We start from the raw sequence: 18,820 nt of genomic DNA, 5'->3' as shown, positions 1-18,820 counted from the left end.
GTATGGCTTGCCTTGCCATTGTCTTTGTTATTCAAAAAAAAGCAGTTAGATATCTGTGTTCTGCTAAGTTAAGAGATTCTTGCAAATCCCTCTTCATTTCTGAAAAAATCCTAACTCTTTTTTCACTCTTTATCTTAGAAACAACTGCTCTTATTCACAAAATGCCCAAACTACCCTCTGACACTGGCTATTTGACTCGTCGTGTAAATGATGTTCCCCTACCTATTCCTACGTCTTATCTCTCCTACCCATACCAAGAACTCATTAATTTACATAAGTAAAAACATTTACAATCATGTTACTCTATGTATTAGACAAATATCGGATATTAAGAAATTTAAAAGAGAATTAAAGACGCTTTTATTGGCTAAGGCATATTATAACCTGGATGACTTTTTTAATGATAGGTTTTAACCTTGGACATGTTGGAAAGTTTTTTTCTCTAGTTTTGTCAACAAGTTTACCTTTATTTGGTAATTGATTGTTTTATTTAGTTATCTTTAATTCAAGTATGTTCAAAAAGTTTTGTCTTCTTGTGTTTAATTTTGTTCATTGTTTTGTCAATTTTTGAAATTGTATTTTTGTTTTGTTTTTTTAGCTTGTAGGATGCTTGTACACAAGATTATTCTTACGTAATATGGCACATTTTCTTTATTTCTTTCTTTACCTCGACTTGGCTAAGGCATTTTATAGAGTTCCCACGAAACGATTGTTACATAAGCTAGAACATCTTGGCATTAGAGGAGAATTGTTAAATTGGATTGAAGACTTTTTAAAAACAGAAAGTTCAGTGTGAGGGTGGGGGGGCACCATGTAAAAATTCTATCCAGTATCCAGCGGAGTCCCTCAAGGCTCCGTCCTCGGCCCTCTCCTGTTCCTGGCTTACACGTGTGATTTACCTTCAGAACTAAAATGTTGGGTATCAAGGTTTGCTGACGACACAAAAATATATGCACTTCCCCTAACTTCTCATCAACAATTGCAAACCGATCTGAACACTATTTTTCAATAAATAACATTGAACTTAAAAAAGCGGAATCTTATTGTGATCTCGGAATAGTAGTAACCTAGACCTAGCTACAGTGAGAGACTTTACTCCAAACTTGCTAACTTTTAATAAACGAAAGCTTCGTGGTGATAATTTTTACCTTCAGAATGCTTTATAATTCTTGGGCTGTGATCTAAACGAACTATTTTAAAGAAATCGGGATATTAGACTTACGTGGTCACACTTTGAAATTTAAAAAAAACAGATGTTTGAAACAAAAACAAGTCAAATATTTTTGCCTAATAGAGTGTTCGATGTTTGGAATTCGTTACCCGCAGATGTCATAACTGCTCCTTCTATAAACTGTTTTAAAAATCTTTTGGACAAATTGGACATTTTTAGTGCTTAAATTTGGCAGCTGACATTTGAAGATTTATTAAAATATATTGTAATGCCTATTTAGTTCATAAAGCTATACAGAATGTAAGTTCTTGGCTTTTATGTAATAAAATAATAATAATAATAATATAAATAATAAATAATAATATATTATTATCCGATTGTTGATGGCTTAAAAGTTATTTTTTCAATATGTAAATATATAAAAAGTAATTCAGCATTAATTTAGAAAAAATAATTTACGTTTATTTTGTTAACTTGTTAAAATGTATCTAGATTTTAAAATTAAGATATCTAATAAACGGATTTTCAGGCCGACATTTACTAAGAATACTTTTTTTACAAGAAAAAATTGGATAATTAGAATTTTTTACTAGAACTTTATTATACAGGGAAACAAAAAAGTTTTGGTACTTTTAACACATGCAATATACCGCAGGTGGCGCCCTCTGCAAGGTATAGCAAATCTGTGAACGGATTTCAATTTCTCGTTCCAAATAACCCCCTCATACCAAATTTTAATTTAATATCTTATGAAACACTCGACTTATTTAAAAAAAACGATTCTATATTTCTTATTTTGACGCCCTGTACATTGAATACCGAGCGCCCAATTTAAAAATGACATAACGAAAGTCGCATTATTTTTGTCCACCCCATATGTGGCTGGCGGATTGGCCTCCTTTTTCCGGACACCCTGTATAAACCTTTACTAATTACAAACCCTTATAAAACCATCTATATTTTAATTTTTATAGATAGTTGTATATTTTAAAGTGCATGCATCTCTCCCAAGTTAATTGAAACTTTGTCTCATTTCAGGTGAGGATTACTTTCTTTCATAATAAATTTTAACGAAATTCTTAAAGAAGTACAAGAAAATTACTCAGATCTAATAACGCACCTATCTTATCCCATCTGTTCTTAACTAAATGTAACTTTTTATTTTGTTTTTTTAAACATAACCTCTCAAAAACTTTAATTGTTTTATTTCCGTACAATTGGCACACCTGAAATTTGTCAGAGTGACCAACATCGAAAGGACACAATCACGGCAAATGGCGGCCACCTAGTAGTGGTCATTTACTTTTCATTGAATTGGCAGTCCAGGTATATTTATTAAGTTCGTTCTGTGACTTTATTATGGTGACCTTATCGGCCAGCATGAGGTTGACGGATTGCGGGCAGGTAATCAGATCAGATAGACTTGCCATATTTTTAATAAGCTTGTTTTCACAACAATGTAGCTTTGCCGGACTTTTATGATTTTTCAGTATCAATATTTCTCCTTAATTTTAATAATTACAGTGTCATTTATGAAAAAGACGTTACGCTTAGGTGGGGGCTTCCGGGCAATCCTTCATTTTTTTTAATATTAATTTTGTTTTTATTTATTTATACTGTCATTTTTTGAGTTCCGATGGATCTACATGTGGGTGCCTTTGTTAAAGAGACCACGTTTAGCTTTCTTTCTGATCTGAACAGCCGACTGTTCAACCTGGCTTAAGCCATACTTTGTGCCGGCCCATATTTTTGAGCTTTTGTTTTAACATAAGAAGGGGTCATCCACAGGCAAGGTGAGTACCACAGATATCACAGTAAAATTATTCCTTTCTTTGTTTCTCTTTTTATTTAACTTTCCTTCAAATTTCGTATGTGTAATGTCGGACATTTATTGGTTCTGAAGCATGAGGTAATTTGCATTTTGTTTCAGCTCATTGGCTGCTATACCGGGTGGTGCGTCGCCGAGCGGAACATAGGAAAACCCATGTAAATTTTAAGGGGGTCAATTATTGGCTTCCCTGTACATTTTATAGAAAAAATATAAGATAACTTTTTGAAGAGACCAATCTGGCAAAATTTGGTAATTTTGCAATTACATTTAATTGAATAATTCAAGATTCGCTTATTAAAATTTTTTGAAACTTTGCATGTGGGTTTGCCAGATTGGTCTCTTCAAAAAGTTATCTTATATTTTTTCTGTAAAATGTACAGGGAAGCTAATAATTGACCCACTTAAAATTTATATGGGATTTCCTATGTTCTGCTCGGCGGCGCACCACCCGGTATATTCATGCAGTATGTATTTCTGAAGTATATAATCTGCTGTATTCGAGCTCTATTCATTCAGCTTATTGAAATGTACTGAACTCACTGAGGCTGACTTTGAGTTACTTAGAGATACAAAGGGGGCAATCGAGTGAGACCCAGTAGGTTCCAGACCACCACAAAAAGAAAGTACCAAATAAAATGTGTTATCTTTTATTGAGAAAACTTTATTTATTCCCACTGTCCCTACACATGGGGGTATGTTAGTGGGTTCATCTATTTAACCGTGTGTGGCGCCCTTTTAAACACCTAATAAACGCACACCCTACCAACACAACCTTAGTATACAGGAGACCTACTGTAAACTCCGCAAGCTAACCCGTACAAGCTAGCCAGCGGGCCTTAGTGAAGCTGAGTATTTATATGGTGTAACCAAACGTTACATCATAACTAAATTATATATTTCTTGATTAATCTTGTTTTCTTTTTTTGCAGTGATTTGTGCAGATGGTTCCTACTACAAATTCGTCTTCAACTTAAAGGGCGAGTGCGTCAGGGAAAATTGCGTACAGTTTTTAGAAATTACTGGCCAAACTAATTGACACTGAGAAACTCAAGAGTATATGGAAGAGTTTTTCAAATACATATTTTTATCTTGATTTTCACAGATTTACTTCACTTTCGAAGATTCACTAAATTTTAGATGTCGATGGTAAAAATATAGTTTTTTTGTGTCATACAACTATTTCTTTTGCTCAGTCAATAATAGTAGGATGATAAGTGCTGTAAGACACATTATTTAAGTCTGATTTAAAGGTTTAGTTTTATGTAAAAAGTGTATTTTTTTATTTGAAGTTATTAGTAGGTATATTTTTAAATACTTGTATTTTAAAGATTTTTAAGTAGGTGACAGGTGGATAGAAAATTGAACTGATAAAATAAGTCCATAAAACAAACACCAAAGACATAAACATAATCATTATTTAACGAAAAATAATTAATGATGATTGAAGCTATATTATTTTTTTTAATTGGTTTGATAGGCAGTTAACAAAATTAAGAGCTCGTATATGAATTCTTTCTAAAATTTAAAATTACTGTGATTTTAATCGTACGTATCTTGACCCGAATAGGATAATTCACTGATTTTCCCCACCTAAATCTACACATACTTTAATTTAACTTGATTAAAAAAACTAATTATAGTATTTTTCAATTACTTTTAAAGCGCCCTTAAAATTTGAATACCGTAAAACGGAGTCAAAATGTGCCAGTTTTTCAGGTATGTATAATGTTTCGAACATATTGCTGGCTAAAATTTTAATATATAGGTAGAAATATAACGCCTTATAGTGACGCATTTAGTTTTTTTTTTAACTTGATATTTTTATGGCACGTTTGTAACTCAGATTTTGGGGTGACTATGTGCCCCATCGGGTTTCAATGCATATTTAATAAAGAAAAATCAGTAGCACAATCTCACCTTTGCATTTTCAATCAATAAATATAGGGCTAAATAAATTTACACAGTCCTGTAGTAAAACATATATTTTATGAACAATTATTATACAAACTGCAACGAATTTTATTTTTCAAGAGTGACATAAATAAAAACCAAACTAATCACAAACATTAAGCACAAAATAAATCAAATTTTAGTGAGGAATACAATCTAATAGATTTAGAGTAGTTAAGATACTTCACGATTAGATATTTGATACGGCTTTTCTTTGATTTTATTAATTTTTTGCTTAATATCATCGTGGAAATACCAAATCACGCCTGGTTTTACGAGCCACTTCAAATTACTCCCACAGTTTGTCATTGATGAAATTAAAACTGCATTTATTTGTTACTTCTTCTACGAGGGTGGTCCCAGAAGTACCTGACCCAAGAAAGAAAACACGAAAATTTTGGAAAAAAGTGTATTTATTTTTCAACATAATCTCCTTTCAGCTCTATACACTTTTCCAGCGATGTTTTATAAGTTTGATACCCTTTTTATAATAAGAACTGTCTTGCGCCTCGAAATAGCCATTGACTGCAGACATCACTTCTTCATCGTTGGAAAATCTTTGACCACTGAGCCAGTTTTTTAAGTTTTGAAACAGAAAAGAATCTGAGGGGGTTAAATCTGGCGAATAGGGTGCATGAGGTAGCAATTCAAACTTTAATTCGTTAATTTTGGCCATCGCAATAACGGATTTGTGAGCTGGTGCATTGTCTTGATGAAACAAAACTTTCTTCTTAACCAAATGTGGCCGTTTTTGCTTGATTTCTTCGCTCAAACGTTGCAATAAGTTCGCATAATACTCGCCGTTGATAGTTTTACCTTTTTCAAGATAGTTAATGAAAATTATCTCTCGCGCATCCCAAAAAACCGACGCCATGACCTTGCCTGCAGATGAAACGGTTTTCCCCTTCTTTGGAGCCGGTTCTCCCTTTTGAGTCCATTGTTTTGATTGTTCTTTTGTCTGAGGTGTGAAGTGATGGACCCATTTTTCATCCCTGGTTATGAATCGACGTATAAATTCTGCTTTGTTGCTATTAAATTTCGCTAAACACTCAATTGAAACATCTTCACGACACTGAGAAAGCTGCGGCACCTATCTTACACACAGCTTTCTCATGTCAAAATTTTCAGTTAATATGCGATGTACCGCAATTTTTGAAATGCCTACTATGTCCGCTAGCTCGCGCACTTTCAGTCGACGATCATCCAGTACCACTTTGTGAATTTTCTTTAAAATTTCTCGAGTCGTCAGCTCATTTGGTCGACCACTGCGATGCTGGTCTTGGCAGCTCGTACGGCCTCGTTTAAACTCTTTATAGATTGTATACTTTCTAATACACTGATATTTTCAAACTACTACCGACATCTCTAGGTCAGGCCGGGTACTTCTGGGACCACCCTCGTACTTCACCTGGATAGAGCTGATGTTTGTATATAGTCACCAGTACTAGTACTAACCACATTTTTCTGCACATTCGTGGCAGGTATTTCAAATGCTAACATACCTATATGAGATTGTTCGCTCAATTGAGGTGAATAGGGACTTTCATTGCTTTCTACATAAGAAACATGTACTTTGCTGTCATTTTCGCTATCAGATTCGACATGAAGTCTTGTAACCCTTTGAGAAAGATTAGGTGATTTAAGAGAATGTCCTGATGCAGTTGAAGAGCCATGCAAGTTCACTGGTGTATTATTATTATCTTGAAGGTTGATATTGGAAGCTATAATACTTTTTCCTGAAGGAACGTTAAATTACCTTCTTTTTTTGTTTGTTCTTTTAGGCGTGATCGAATGCCTCCTTAAATAAGGGTTTTTAACAAACTTTTACCAATCAGTGCTTTTACCGCAGATGAGGGTTCAATAGTATACATGGGCATCTTTTGTAATATTTCATGACGATTTGCAGGAACATTACATTTACGGAACCCAGCTTTAATATTTTCATGATTAGATACAACATCCAATAGTTTTTTTAATAGTGTTGAAAATTCATCTTAAGGAACTGTCATACAAGAACTATTGCAAATATGTTCTTCCCATTCACTTAAAATTTACCGCCAGGCAATTTTTACAGGTCTAAAAATTGCTACATCTAATGGTTGTATCAGGTGGGTAGCGTTTAGGGCCAAAACAATAAAATAAATGTTATTTTCATTTCAAAGATCTATCACTTTCATATTTATGTGAGAACTTTTTATTCTTGTTTTTTTCAAAATTGGGCGAATTAGGTTCACGAACCAGTTTTCAAAACAAGTCAAACCAACCTGACTTTTTTCAGTTGTAGTGACATTTCTCGGGGCCGTTTTCATTCCAACTTTCCCACATTTCTTCTGCTTTATAAACAACGTAAACTAATGCCAATTTACCCGCTGCATTTGGAAGAATTCTTTATATTTTTGGGATACTTTCAGCCTTGTTTAATAATAAATTCAAATATCGCGTCATCTACCAGATAACTTTCAACATAATTTCAAATATTTGACAGGGGAACACCTTAAGTTCTTTTTCCAAATAGTCAAAAAACTTATTTACTACTTCCTCATCATCTCAACTGTAAATAATATTTCTGGCTGATCGATTGGAATTTTGCTGTGCGTGCCTCTTTACAAAAGAATTGGCCCATTCAATACCAGAGAAATTCTTTTTGAACTTCTCGACTGTCCTGCCTTGCTTATCCAAAAAACTTAAGACTAATTTTTTTGAAAAACATAGACTGATGACGTGCGCCACGATAACAGATTCTTCTTCCCCAGAGAAAATAGTCTGCCGTCCGCTCTTCTTAAATACTTGTTTTTTAATTTGTACTAAGTACATTTCGGTGAATATCATATTTCACAGTAGCGCCGTGACCAGAAATTCTTTTTTTCTCTAATTTCACTCAAAATAATATGTTCCAGTGTCTCTGGACCATAGTTTTTATAATACCTTGTTTTCTAACGACATTCTGAAATAATAAAAAAACTTTCACCAGATTGGTGCAAGATAAATAAGTTTTTCGAAAGTCGGAAAAATATGGGGTGAAAATGTGCTACTGGATGATGTACTACTGGACACTATCTCATTCCACAAATTTACGCTCTAATGCCGTTATCAAAGGATTATCAAGATAAATATATAGATAATCGAAATTACTCACCTGAATGTTTCAATTTGTACCACAAACTTGTCACCACTAGAAAGTATACTAAATTTACGAAAACACGCGACCTTGGGCACGCATGCTAAGTAGGTTATAAGTAATCAGACCATTTACAATAAAATTCAACTTTGGCATGTGTGCTGAAGTGGACAAAATTGTTTGCAAGCTTCTTATGTCGTGCCGAGTTATGACATGCGTAATTATTACCTTTCTGTTATTTTGTGTTTGTTTTGATTTCATTTTGAGAATTATCCTGTTGTTTTGTTCCGTGAATAGTGAACCAAGTTTCACGCTAACAAAACAAACTATGGATAAAGGACGCGTTAAATTTGCTGCATATTACCTTGGCACTTTTGCTATTAAAAGAAGAATTAATTTTCATGGATGAAGTGAAAGTGCCAAAGCCACCTAATCCCCTGATCAGTCTTATTTATAAATATAGGTACATGATTATATTAAGGCAAAAATAACCTAGGAACGTAATAAAACTTAACATACTTATAACCAAGAATGGTTGAGGACTGAAGATGAAATCCAGAAATGTAACAAACAAAAAAGTTATCACGGATATTTAGTATACTCCTAATAAATATAATAAAGTAGTTCATTTATCTGAGAGACCTTTTAAATGTATGACATTTATTTATAGTTCCTCCATTAAGACACCAGTATTTGGTTCAAAATAATCAAACTTATTATAGTGGATATCTGTGTTTGCTCTAATATTTGTATGTCAATTGAAACATCTAGCAGGACATTATCAACCTGCTTAATTGACTCTTTTGAAGAAACTTAGAGTTTTTGCTTTTTTCTGGTAGTTAATTCTGGTTTCTCGATTCTCTCTATATTACACTATATTACATACTTTCTTGATGAGGATTGACGATCTGAGTATCCTACACCTGGTACATATTCCAATGCGTCATCTAAATTATAAAAGTATTATTAACACTTTAACTGCCATGTGTACACATATGGGACACATGCATTAGAAGGATTCTCGGCCATGTGTTCGTGGCTGGTACACATCTATTGTATCTCTTGTATATTGTATATCGGGAATATCGATGGGTCTGGCGTAGCATTATACTATCATAAAATGGCCTGGACTTTTTTTAGTTTTTAGAGGTATAGCAAATAATACAATAAACTTGAGATAAACATTTATGTTTTCAATTTTTTAAATGAAAATTCACAGTACATAGGCAAAAATAACGTATTTTTTTCATTAAAAAAGTAACTAAAAACATCTGTTATGAATTTTTTTTTTAGTTTTTTTTTGTGCAAACATGATTGGCAAAGAAACAGTCCAAACACATAAATGGGCTTCCTTCACATCCATTACATACCTAAATAATTCTTTTGGTGTTCTTAACAGCATAATTTCTACCGTGTAGTTCGGAGTTTCTTTTGTAACAAGTCGTGCATCTACCTCGTTTGTTAAGAGCATTTTGAGTAAACTCATGTTTTTGTTGAACTTGTACGGGAAGGGGTGGTTTATTCGTCTGTAAAAGTTGCAGGCAGAGATTCTCTTTGAATTTTGTAACCGAAATTTTATTTTGGTTGATTGAATTAAAAATAATCAAAGAGTTCACCACTGAAGTGCCAGTTATCAACTCAAATGCCACCTTCCTGTACCATTTGACGGACTTTCGTAATGAGTTTGAGTAAGCTGTCATCTGATCTGACGTATCCACAAATGATTTAACATTATTATACTCGATAATCGCGGCTGGTTTTCTTTTGGGGCCTTGTCTATGCGTTACCTCTACCATATTATCTTTATGTTTTGTCGACAAAAAAAGCACCTCTCTTTTGTCTTGCTATTTCATAACTACTACTTTATTTTTTTGTTTGGCGACGATCTCCCTCTTTTCGAGCTTGACTTCCACGACATCTTTAGGAAGACGACGACATCTTTTTTTTCGATTCTTGCGCAATGTTCCTATAAGATGAGTGGATCAAGTTTGCAAATTTTCAGCTAAGTTAACTGATGTATACCAGTTATCCGACACAAGTGTTCTTCCTTCATCTAATAAGGGTTCAATCATTTCCATAACTATCTTTTCCGCAACCGGTTGTCCATTAATTTTTTCTTTGCCGCAATATATTTTTACCTTATTTGTCCCCTGCAAACAAATTTTAAAAAGTTTTATTCCAAACTTGTGACGCTTTCCTTTTATGTATTGTCTAAAGGACAGCTTGCCTCTAAACGGAATCATCGTCTCATCAATGCAGACACACGACTCCGGAACCATACAACGATAAAAATTAGCGTTCATTTTATCAACAAGACTTTGAACCTTGTAAAGTCTGTCATTTTCAGGACACTCGTCATTGTTTGCTAAGTGAAACATTCGTAAAAGTAATTCAAATCGATTTCGGGGCATATAATTGGAAATTTCACTTTTATATAATGGACTTCTGCGCCAGTAATCAGGTAATGACGGCTTTGAATCGAGTCCCATCCAAATAAGAAACGGTATGAATGTACGAATTTCATTGTAATTAGTGTCTTTCCATGAATTTAGACGAGAATCTTTCGTAATCGTTTCGTTTATTATTCCGCTAAGAATTTGTTGCTCTGCGTAAATATTTGTTTGAGTCACAATCATATTTATCACATCTTCAGAGACAAACATTTCAAAAAATGACAATTCATTTTTACCTGCCATTTCATTTTTCAAATATTCAGGAATGCCAAGATTATAAGGAAGTTCAAAAGTTACAAAATTTCCTGTAACTGGTCCCCAAACTGTGGCTTGAGAGGTGTTTTCTTCTGGTTCGACTGTATCTGTCAAGAAATTCGGATCCTGTTTCAAAGAGCTATCTGATTCGTCCTTCATTGCCATATGTCCCTGTTCACAAGACGGACCTGCAGATGTATTAAATTTAGGTATATCTGTTGGAAGCTTTATTTTTCCTAAAATAAAAATAAAAAAAATAAATACACTTTCATAAAAGTGTTCTGTTTGCACGATAAAGGTTTATAATTGGATGTTGATTTACTCGCGCACGCCGCACCTATATCTTCATGTGCAGGGTCAAAATTAGAGGTATACATTTTTCGTACATTCGCTGTCGGTGTTACGTTTTCTAAAAGTAGTTCTAAAAAACGTAGCCTTCGGCAGTCCGCAACAAACTGAATCCAATGAAACCTCTGCTCCGCTGCTTATGCTCCGCGCTTGAACTATATTCGACGTCATTTTTGTCCTTGAGTGTCCATATATTGTACGCATGGCCAGTGACTAGGCATTAGTAGAAATATCGTTATGCTAGGCCTTGTGTACCATATGTGGACACGGCATTTTTTACACAAAAAATAAAAAAAACACATTTTGTTTCATGATTTTTACTTAAAATAAATAGAAATAAAGTGTTTGAGACAAAAAAAATATTTTGGCCAACGAGACCCGGTACATTTTTTTTCTCAAAATCGTGGCAGTTAAAGTGTTAAGTTGTAAGTACAAATTCACTTGTAGTATGCAAAGACCCTGCAACAGAAGCTCCACAGTTTTAGTATAAGGGAGCTGCCTTATCATAAAGAGGCCTGTAATTTAAAACACATTGGAGCAAAAACTGAACATTAAATTCTCACTGCTGATTATGTAATTAAATTTTTTTACTACGTGGAAATACAATAAAAATACAAGCAAATATATTGACAAAATAATAATAAAAATCAAAATCGGTGAATCACCGAAAACATAACTACAGCGCACGTGCCATATGTTCAGACCTTAAATTTACCTATTGTGAACGGCTGTTAGTATGTCGAATTTAAACTTGACGTCGAACTTGGCCCGCGGATTGATTATGAATGCATCTCTTAACAAATAGCGAGTGCCACAAAGTTTGGCATTACGCAATAAGATGACCAAACTAGTAAAGGCATCATAGTAAAGGCTGGTTTACATGATAGAATCATCTCGAGCGCAAAAATTTAAAATATATGTGGGAAGACACAGTGGCACATTTTCACCTATGCAGGCACATTTTAACCCCGTTCTCCGGTATTAGTATCTTGCCACATCCTGCAAATGATAAAGCGGAGTAAGGTTACATATTTTCTCACATCAAATTTTTAATTTCTAGTAGGTAGGTACAGCGGTAAAAGTAATGATATAATAAAATTTGTGATTTTTGTTATTAGTGTCGCTATTGTGAAGATCGTTTGATACACGTATATTTGTCATAAATGTTGAGCTCATTTTTCGTATGAAACGCTGCTATTCAGATTGGTTTTTAAAAGTGAGTTTTAGTTAAGTTGTTGGTTATCTGAATGTAAGATAACCTTTTGTGACATAATTTTACCAAAATAAAATATAGAATAACATATTATTGACAAAAATGGAATCAGACATATTTGCGCAAATTTGTATCAAGCGGTTTTAATAGGTCCTAACGTCTAGTACTGCAGGGTAATTTGTTGTATATTAATATAAAAAAAAATAAATTAGTTATTAGTAATGTTTGTTATTTAATAAAAATGGCAAATTTAAAGTTGTAAAATATTTTACAATAATTATTAAATTCAGTTCGTTCTTAATGCAAAATAGAATATATTTTAATTAAGATGAAATAGGATGCTTTGTAAAACTACAAACATACCTAAATTAAAACACTTATTTTTGCTTAAATCTATGGTTGTATATTATTTTCCCTTAGAAACGTATCATCCATTTCTCCCTAAGAGACCAATCGAAAACAAAACAAAGGTAAGAACACAAAGTCACGGTCTCATCAAATCAATATAATTTTTTAAAAGCTACACGTGTTTCGCTCCTATCGGAGCATCATCAGGCCTAGACCTACACAGATCACATTACAACTGACATCACATTACTCCAGCTTAAAATTACCAAAATTAAAAAATTTATTAAAAAACCAAAATTATATGGATTTGATGAGACCATGACTTTGTGTTCTTACCTTTGTTTTATTATCCCTTTTTGGGAGTATAAAATTTAAAAAAATAGACAGTGACAATTTTAATATTATAATATTTAAAAAATTATAACATATTTTAAAATTCAAATAATTTTAAATTAAGTGGTGCGTCCCCGCTGTTACTATATTATTAGAATTTTTCATTTTTTTTGGTACCAATTTAATGCGTTTCTGAATAATTACGAACCAGTTTATTATTGCAAGAAATTGTATTATTTTATGTTTTTCTTTTTTTTATGGCTCCAATGCTATTTTTTATGCATTGAATTTTGTTTTGTGCGATTTAAATTAATTTAACACTTATATATTACACCATACCTCTGACTTTCTTGATTCCCTGATTACTCCTATTTAATTATCCCCTTTCACACAACCTACTATCCCTACAAGTATAATGTTCATACACGCGCATGAACCTATTCTGCGCACCTACACATAAGAGGGTCAAGAAGGTGAGAATATGGACTGGCTGAGTAAGGATTTGAGCAGTGCAGTACGGTATAGACAGTGACCGCCCAAAGTTCCGCATAAATTCGATAAAAATTAAAGACATGATTTTTTGAGAAAACGCTCGGACCCGTCGATTTTTATTTTAAGTTGCGCATTATTTCACATAATGTTTGTATACAGGGTGGAACAAAAGAAAGATATGACGTCATCGGTCATTTTTTTTAATGGAATGCCATATATTTTATTGCATTTATAAAATATAGGCGAAATTCCAAGCAAGTTTCGTATAACACACCTTATCTCAAAACTCAACTGTTTCAGAAATATTTACATTTAACCAACAAGAAAGCAAGTAAGTACGTCTATTTACAAATTAAGATAAAATGGAGATGAAGATTAAAATAACATGTTATAAACTGTGAAAACTCTTATTAATTAAGTATTAAGTGTTCAAACTGATCTCCATCCTGGGTTCTTGGCAGAAAGCAAGACACGGTTTACAAACTCATGTAAAACACTATCAATTATTTCGGGTGATATACGTCTAATTTCATATCTAATTCTAGTTTTCAAATCTTCAACGTTGTTTGGTTTCTCAATATAAACTTTACTTTTCAGGTACCCCTATAGAAAATAGTCGCAGGGATTTAGGTCTGGTGACCTGGCCGGCCACTCTATTGGCCCTCTTCGTCCTATCCATCTTCCTGGGAACGCTGTATTCAAGTAATTATGGACATCTCGAAAGAGATGTGGCGGTGCGCCGTCTTGCTGAAACCACAAATTATTTGTCGGGATAGCAGGGTCTTGTTCGTCTGGGTATAGGGCAGCCAAAGTAGGGATTAGATCTTCTTGAAGAAAATTCAAGTGTTGTCCTGTTAAGTTTTCTTCGAAAAAGTATGGCCCTATTACTTTATTTTCCACGATACCAGCCCATTAATAGATTTACGGTACTGTGTATGAGCCTCAGTTGCCCAGTGTGGATTTGACACTGACCAGTACCGACAATTTTGCCGATTTACGACACCGTTTAAACAAAAAGTTGGTTCATCCGAAAACAAAACTGATAGAATCCCATCTATCTTTAATTATCAGAGGGAGCCATTGGTAAGACCCTTGAATCGTGTAAAAATTTACCAGTCGTACAGTTTGAGAAAATTGAAACAATTTCACCATTAGTTGATCTAGAAACCGTAAGTACCGATGCAAAGTATTTATATGAGATGTGTCAAGGAATCTCTACTGGAGTTTTAAAAGACGATTTGGCTCTAAAAGCGCCAGGGAAAATGTCACACTCTAGATGGCTTACCACAGCTAATAGAGTCCTAAGGTTATACGTTGCTAGGTCTTGTAAGGATGGTGCTAGGCACTTGTTTACCATTATAAATAAATCTCGTTACCTCCCTGAAGAAATAAAAAAAGCTATTGATCCCGTAATTGAGAGAAATGGATTTTTTGCGCACCCAGAAAATATTTTATTAGCCATATTAGGAGATGATAGAAAACATATTCGAGAGTTAGCTTTAAGAAGGATTTTAAAATGCAGATCAACCGCAAAAACCGAGGATTTTAGAATATTTTGCGTGAATAAATTGAATTTTGATTGTCAAGATTATGTCGACTTGTCGTCGATGTTGTTAAAAGCAAGCCTCCATTAACAATGGAAATTTGGAACGAAGAACTTACTAACATGATTTCTTTGGTTCCTGATGAAATAGGGTTATTAAAATTCCCTTGTCATTCACAGGCAGTTGAACGAGCAGTTAAGTTAGTTACTGAAGCCTCTATAGCGGTTTATGGCCCTGAAGCACGAGACGGATTTATTAGAGCTCGTATTGAATCAAGACAAATATTGCCGCAATTTGATACTAAAAAACAATTGAGCATGAAACAACATGAAAAACTAGCTGAGAGCTGCATGTTTGGCTTTTTTTGCAGTTTTAAAGATTTTTTTAATTTTAAAATTTTCAAGGTCATTTCGGCAGCCGATGGAATTGTCATAAGTCATTCGGATTTTTTTCGGTAAATAAGAACCCCGAAAGGCATCTTTTGCACACCCAGGCATATTCGTTTTCGAAAATTAGTTATTTTGGTCCAGTATTCGCTCCACCCTATTAAATACGTAGCAGTTACGATAGTCGCGTCAAAAATTACATGCCTGTAAATGCTATCAAGTAGATAGATTTACGTAGATGCGGGGCATTATCAACTATTAATAAACTAATCTTTACAAAAAATGTTGGATTTTTGGCCATGAGCTCTTGGTTTATTTTACATAACATGAATTAATGTAGCTAACATTAAATTGCTTGAGTTTTTAGGATTTTCAGATTGCAAAAATAGATCGTTGGTGGACTCTTGGCGAAATAGTTACATGGCTTAAACATATTGTTTATTAAGCCAACAGTTAACGCCAATGCAATTGACTGAGACCTGTATGATGTAAAATAGTCAAAACCATTTTATGACGTAAATGCTTTCAATTAAACTAGTAGGGCAAGAATGATAATTTTTCCACTGTCAATAGATGAATGAAATATGATGTATCCCATTATAGGATAGCCATTTGACATACCAAAGTATGACTTTGATAAAATATTCATTATTTCCAGATATTTTAGCTCACTATTCGCAACGTCAACCGATTTAAAAATATTTGGGCATTGGTAAATAGACATTTTAATGCTGCTTACAATGATATCAGTGTCACACGATAGGGGTTCCCATTTGATATAGCAAAGTGAGGTTAGCTAGAGGTGATTGACAGAACTTTGTTAAATATAAAATTTATTTGTTTATTTACATAAGGAATCAAATAGAAAAAAGAAATGAAAAATCAAACGTAATACAAAAGTGTTACATAGCATACCTATATAAACATAAAAAAAAAATATATATATACAGATATAAAAGTAAAAACACATATACCAAGCATTAAGTAATCACAGTATCACAACAAAAGAAAAAATATAACATATCACTAAGTGGTCATACCAAAGATATTATCCATAAATCAAGGAACGGAGTCTTAGAACATTGAAAGGCTAGAGTTAGCGTTGCCGTGGAACTATTTGCAGTTTGGTTGCTTGCAACATCTCTGATGCAATGATGTCAAATGCTTATATAGAAATGGCGAAAAAACACACTTTCTATTATCATAAAAAATTTTCACTATTTTGACAGGCACAAAACAATACTACTCCTCTTTAATAAATATGAAGCATTTTTCTTTATAAAATATGATAAGATATTCTATAAGGAAGTCGATATTCAAAGTAAAATGAATCCAGATTACATATATTATTTATTTATTTATATTTTTTATTGAAATTATTTAAAAGCTGGTTAGCTAACGGGAGTGAAAAGGCAGTCCGAGTGAAGTACTGTAGAGAGAAAACCAGGTAAGGTCTCACAACAATTTCCTTTTTAACAATAAAAAAAAATTTAATAATAATTTTTTAACGCATAAATACAGTCCACTTTTCTCAACAGTGAGCTCTCGATATAGTTCTTTGAATTTTTCTTAATTTTTTTTTCAAGCATAAAAGTAAAAATAACAACAATCACATTATAGAAAATTTTAACTATGACATCAATAAATGTTCATTCCAAAAACAATTGATCCCAGTCTATCCCAGCAAGACAATCATTAATTGCCATGTAATCTCTCTTACCAAAATCATAAAAATGTGTTTTCATATATCATATCATCAGAATTTTCTGCACAACAAAGGTCAAAACTAATTGCTGTATGGTGTAAGCTATTCTCAAAAACCATGTCTATTACACGTTCAAACTAATTAAATCTGAGCCACTAAATACTAGATATAAGGCAACGCCATTGTTATTTAACACCCCATTTACCTGAAAAAAAGTTATAGAAACTGAAGCATTCTCCAGAAAGCCATCAACCACCAAACTAAGATCATTATTCCCATCTAGCCAATTTATGTGGTAAATTACAATTTACCACATAAATTGTAATCACCTGCCAAGACAAACAATCTAAATCAATTTACTATACAGTGCATCCGTAAAGTAGCGGATAAATTCAATAAAAATGAAATAAACCGTTTCTGAAAAAAATACCCGAACTATCAATATGTTTTCTAAATGGAAACCACTCTTTTTTAATGCAGAATCAGAAAGAACGAATTTTTTTATAAAGGATATGGTACAAATGAATAGTGGTTACATAAGCAATTTTGAGCGAAAAATTATAAAATGTAAAATTAAAGAAATACCTATCTAAATTTAATGTTCGAATTGAGCACCGTTAACAACCCGACAGTAACCAAGGCGATTTAAAAATTCTTTTTGATCGTTGTTGATTTTGTTTTTATTCAGATATTCACAGGTTAGCTTCACGACTTCTATCTTAAGACTGGAAGAGAGTGATTCAATTGAGATATTTTTATATAGATATATATGTTCCTATATTTACTTTAATTAACTCGTCATACAGATTAGGTTTTTTTTATTACATTGAAAAAGAAGATGCTCAAATGATCCATAAGCTGCACACTCACAATTAGGTGAATCCCTAACTCCTATTCTATGTATATGTGCCTGATATAGACAGTGTCTACTTCTGACTCTTACTATCTGAATTACATGTATTCTATGTTATAAAATCACGGTTTGTTGTTCCTTTGCCCTCATTAATTCATATTTCTTTTCTTTATTGTCCTATCTCCTTTCCCATGCTTTTGTCCACTTTTTACACTGTTGTCTTTTTAATAATGGTTCAAACTCTCTGCTATTTAACTCTATAGGGTATGGTACATTTAATTATTATGGATCTTTCAATATTGTTTTTCAATAGTATGTGAACAGCTTTGTGTATGGCCACCGTTTTCGCTGTGCATATATTAATGTTATCTGGCTCTTGCTATAAGTTTTCCCTCAATTCCCTGCAATGTACACCAAAACCTGCTTTATCAGTGAGCCCATTTAGAGACACGTCTGTAAACATTATAGTATATCTCTGATAATTTCGATTCATTATATTTTGGAATATCTGGTTTGCGTTACTATTCCCTTTTGATAAATTAATTTCATATTACTAATTGGTTTGGCCCTAACATCTTTATTTATATTATATATTGGACTTCTATTATTTATTTTAAATTCCATTCTACTGTTTTTAATTTCCTCGTATGCACTCGATAAATATGGTAAGGTTCTATTCTTGAAATGTCGCTTTTATCTATATTATTTATTAAATTTAATTGTTCAATTATAGGGTTATTCCTTTTACTCGCTTGTTTTAATTTTTTTTTTGTAAGCCAAACTCTCCTATAATCTAAAGACATTTCTTGACATTCATGTG

At 33.0% G+C, this 18,820-nt stretch overlaps 1 protein-coding gene across 1 annotated transcript in view; it reads left to right on the top strand.

The window, feature by feature from the left end:
• LOC126737063 (WD repeat domain phosphoinositide-interacting protein 3) overlaps positions 1-12,731 on the top strand; it is a 51,456-nt gene extending 38,725 nt beyond the window's left edge. The window contains exon 6 of the mRNA XM_050441760.1: positions 3,932-12,731. Coding sequence (XP_050297717.1) covers positions 3,932-4,038 — 107 coding nt within the window. The 3' untranslated portion in view covers positions 4,039-12,731. The remainder of the gene's footprint in view (positions 1-3,931) is intronic.
• Positions 12,732-18,820: the final 6,089 nt, after the last annotated feature.

Source organism: Anthonomus grandis, chromosome 6 (genome assembly GCF_022605725.1).
Source record: "Anthonomus grandis grandis chromosome 6, icAntGran1.3, whole genome shotgun sequence".
Lineage (NCBI taxonomy): Eukaryota > Metazoa > Arthropoda > Insecta > Coleoptera > Curculionidae > Anthonomus > Anthonomus grandis.
This window is presented reverse-complemented; position numbering and strand designations above follow the sequence as displayed.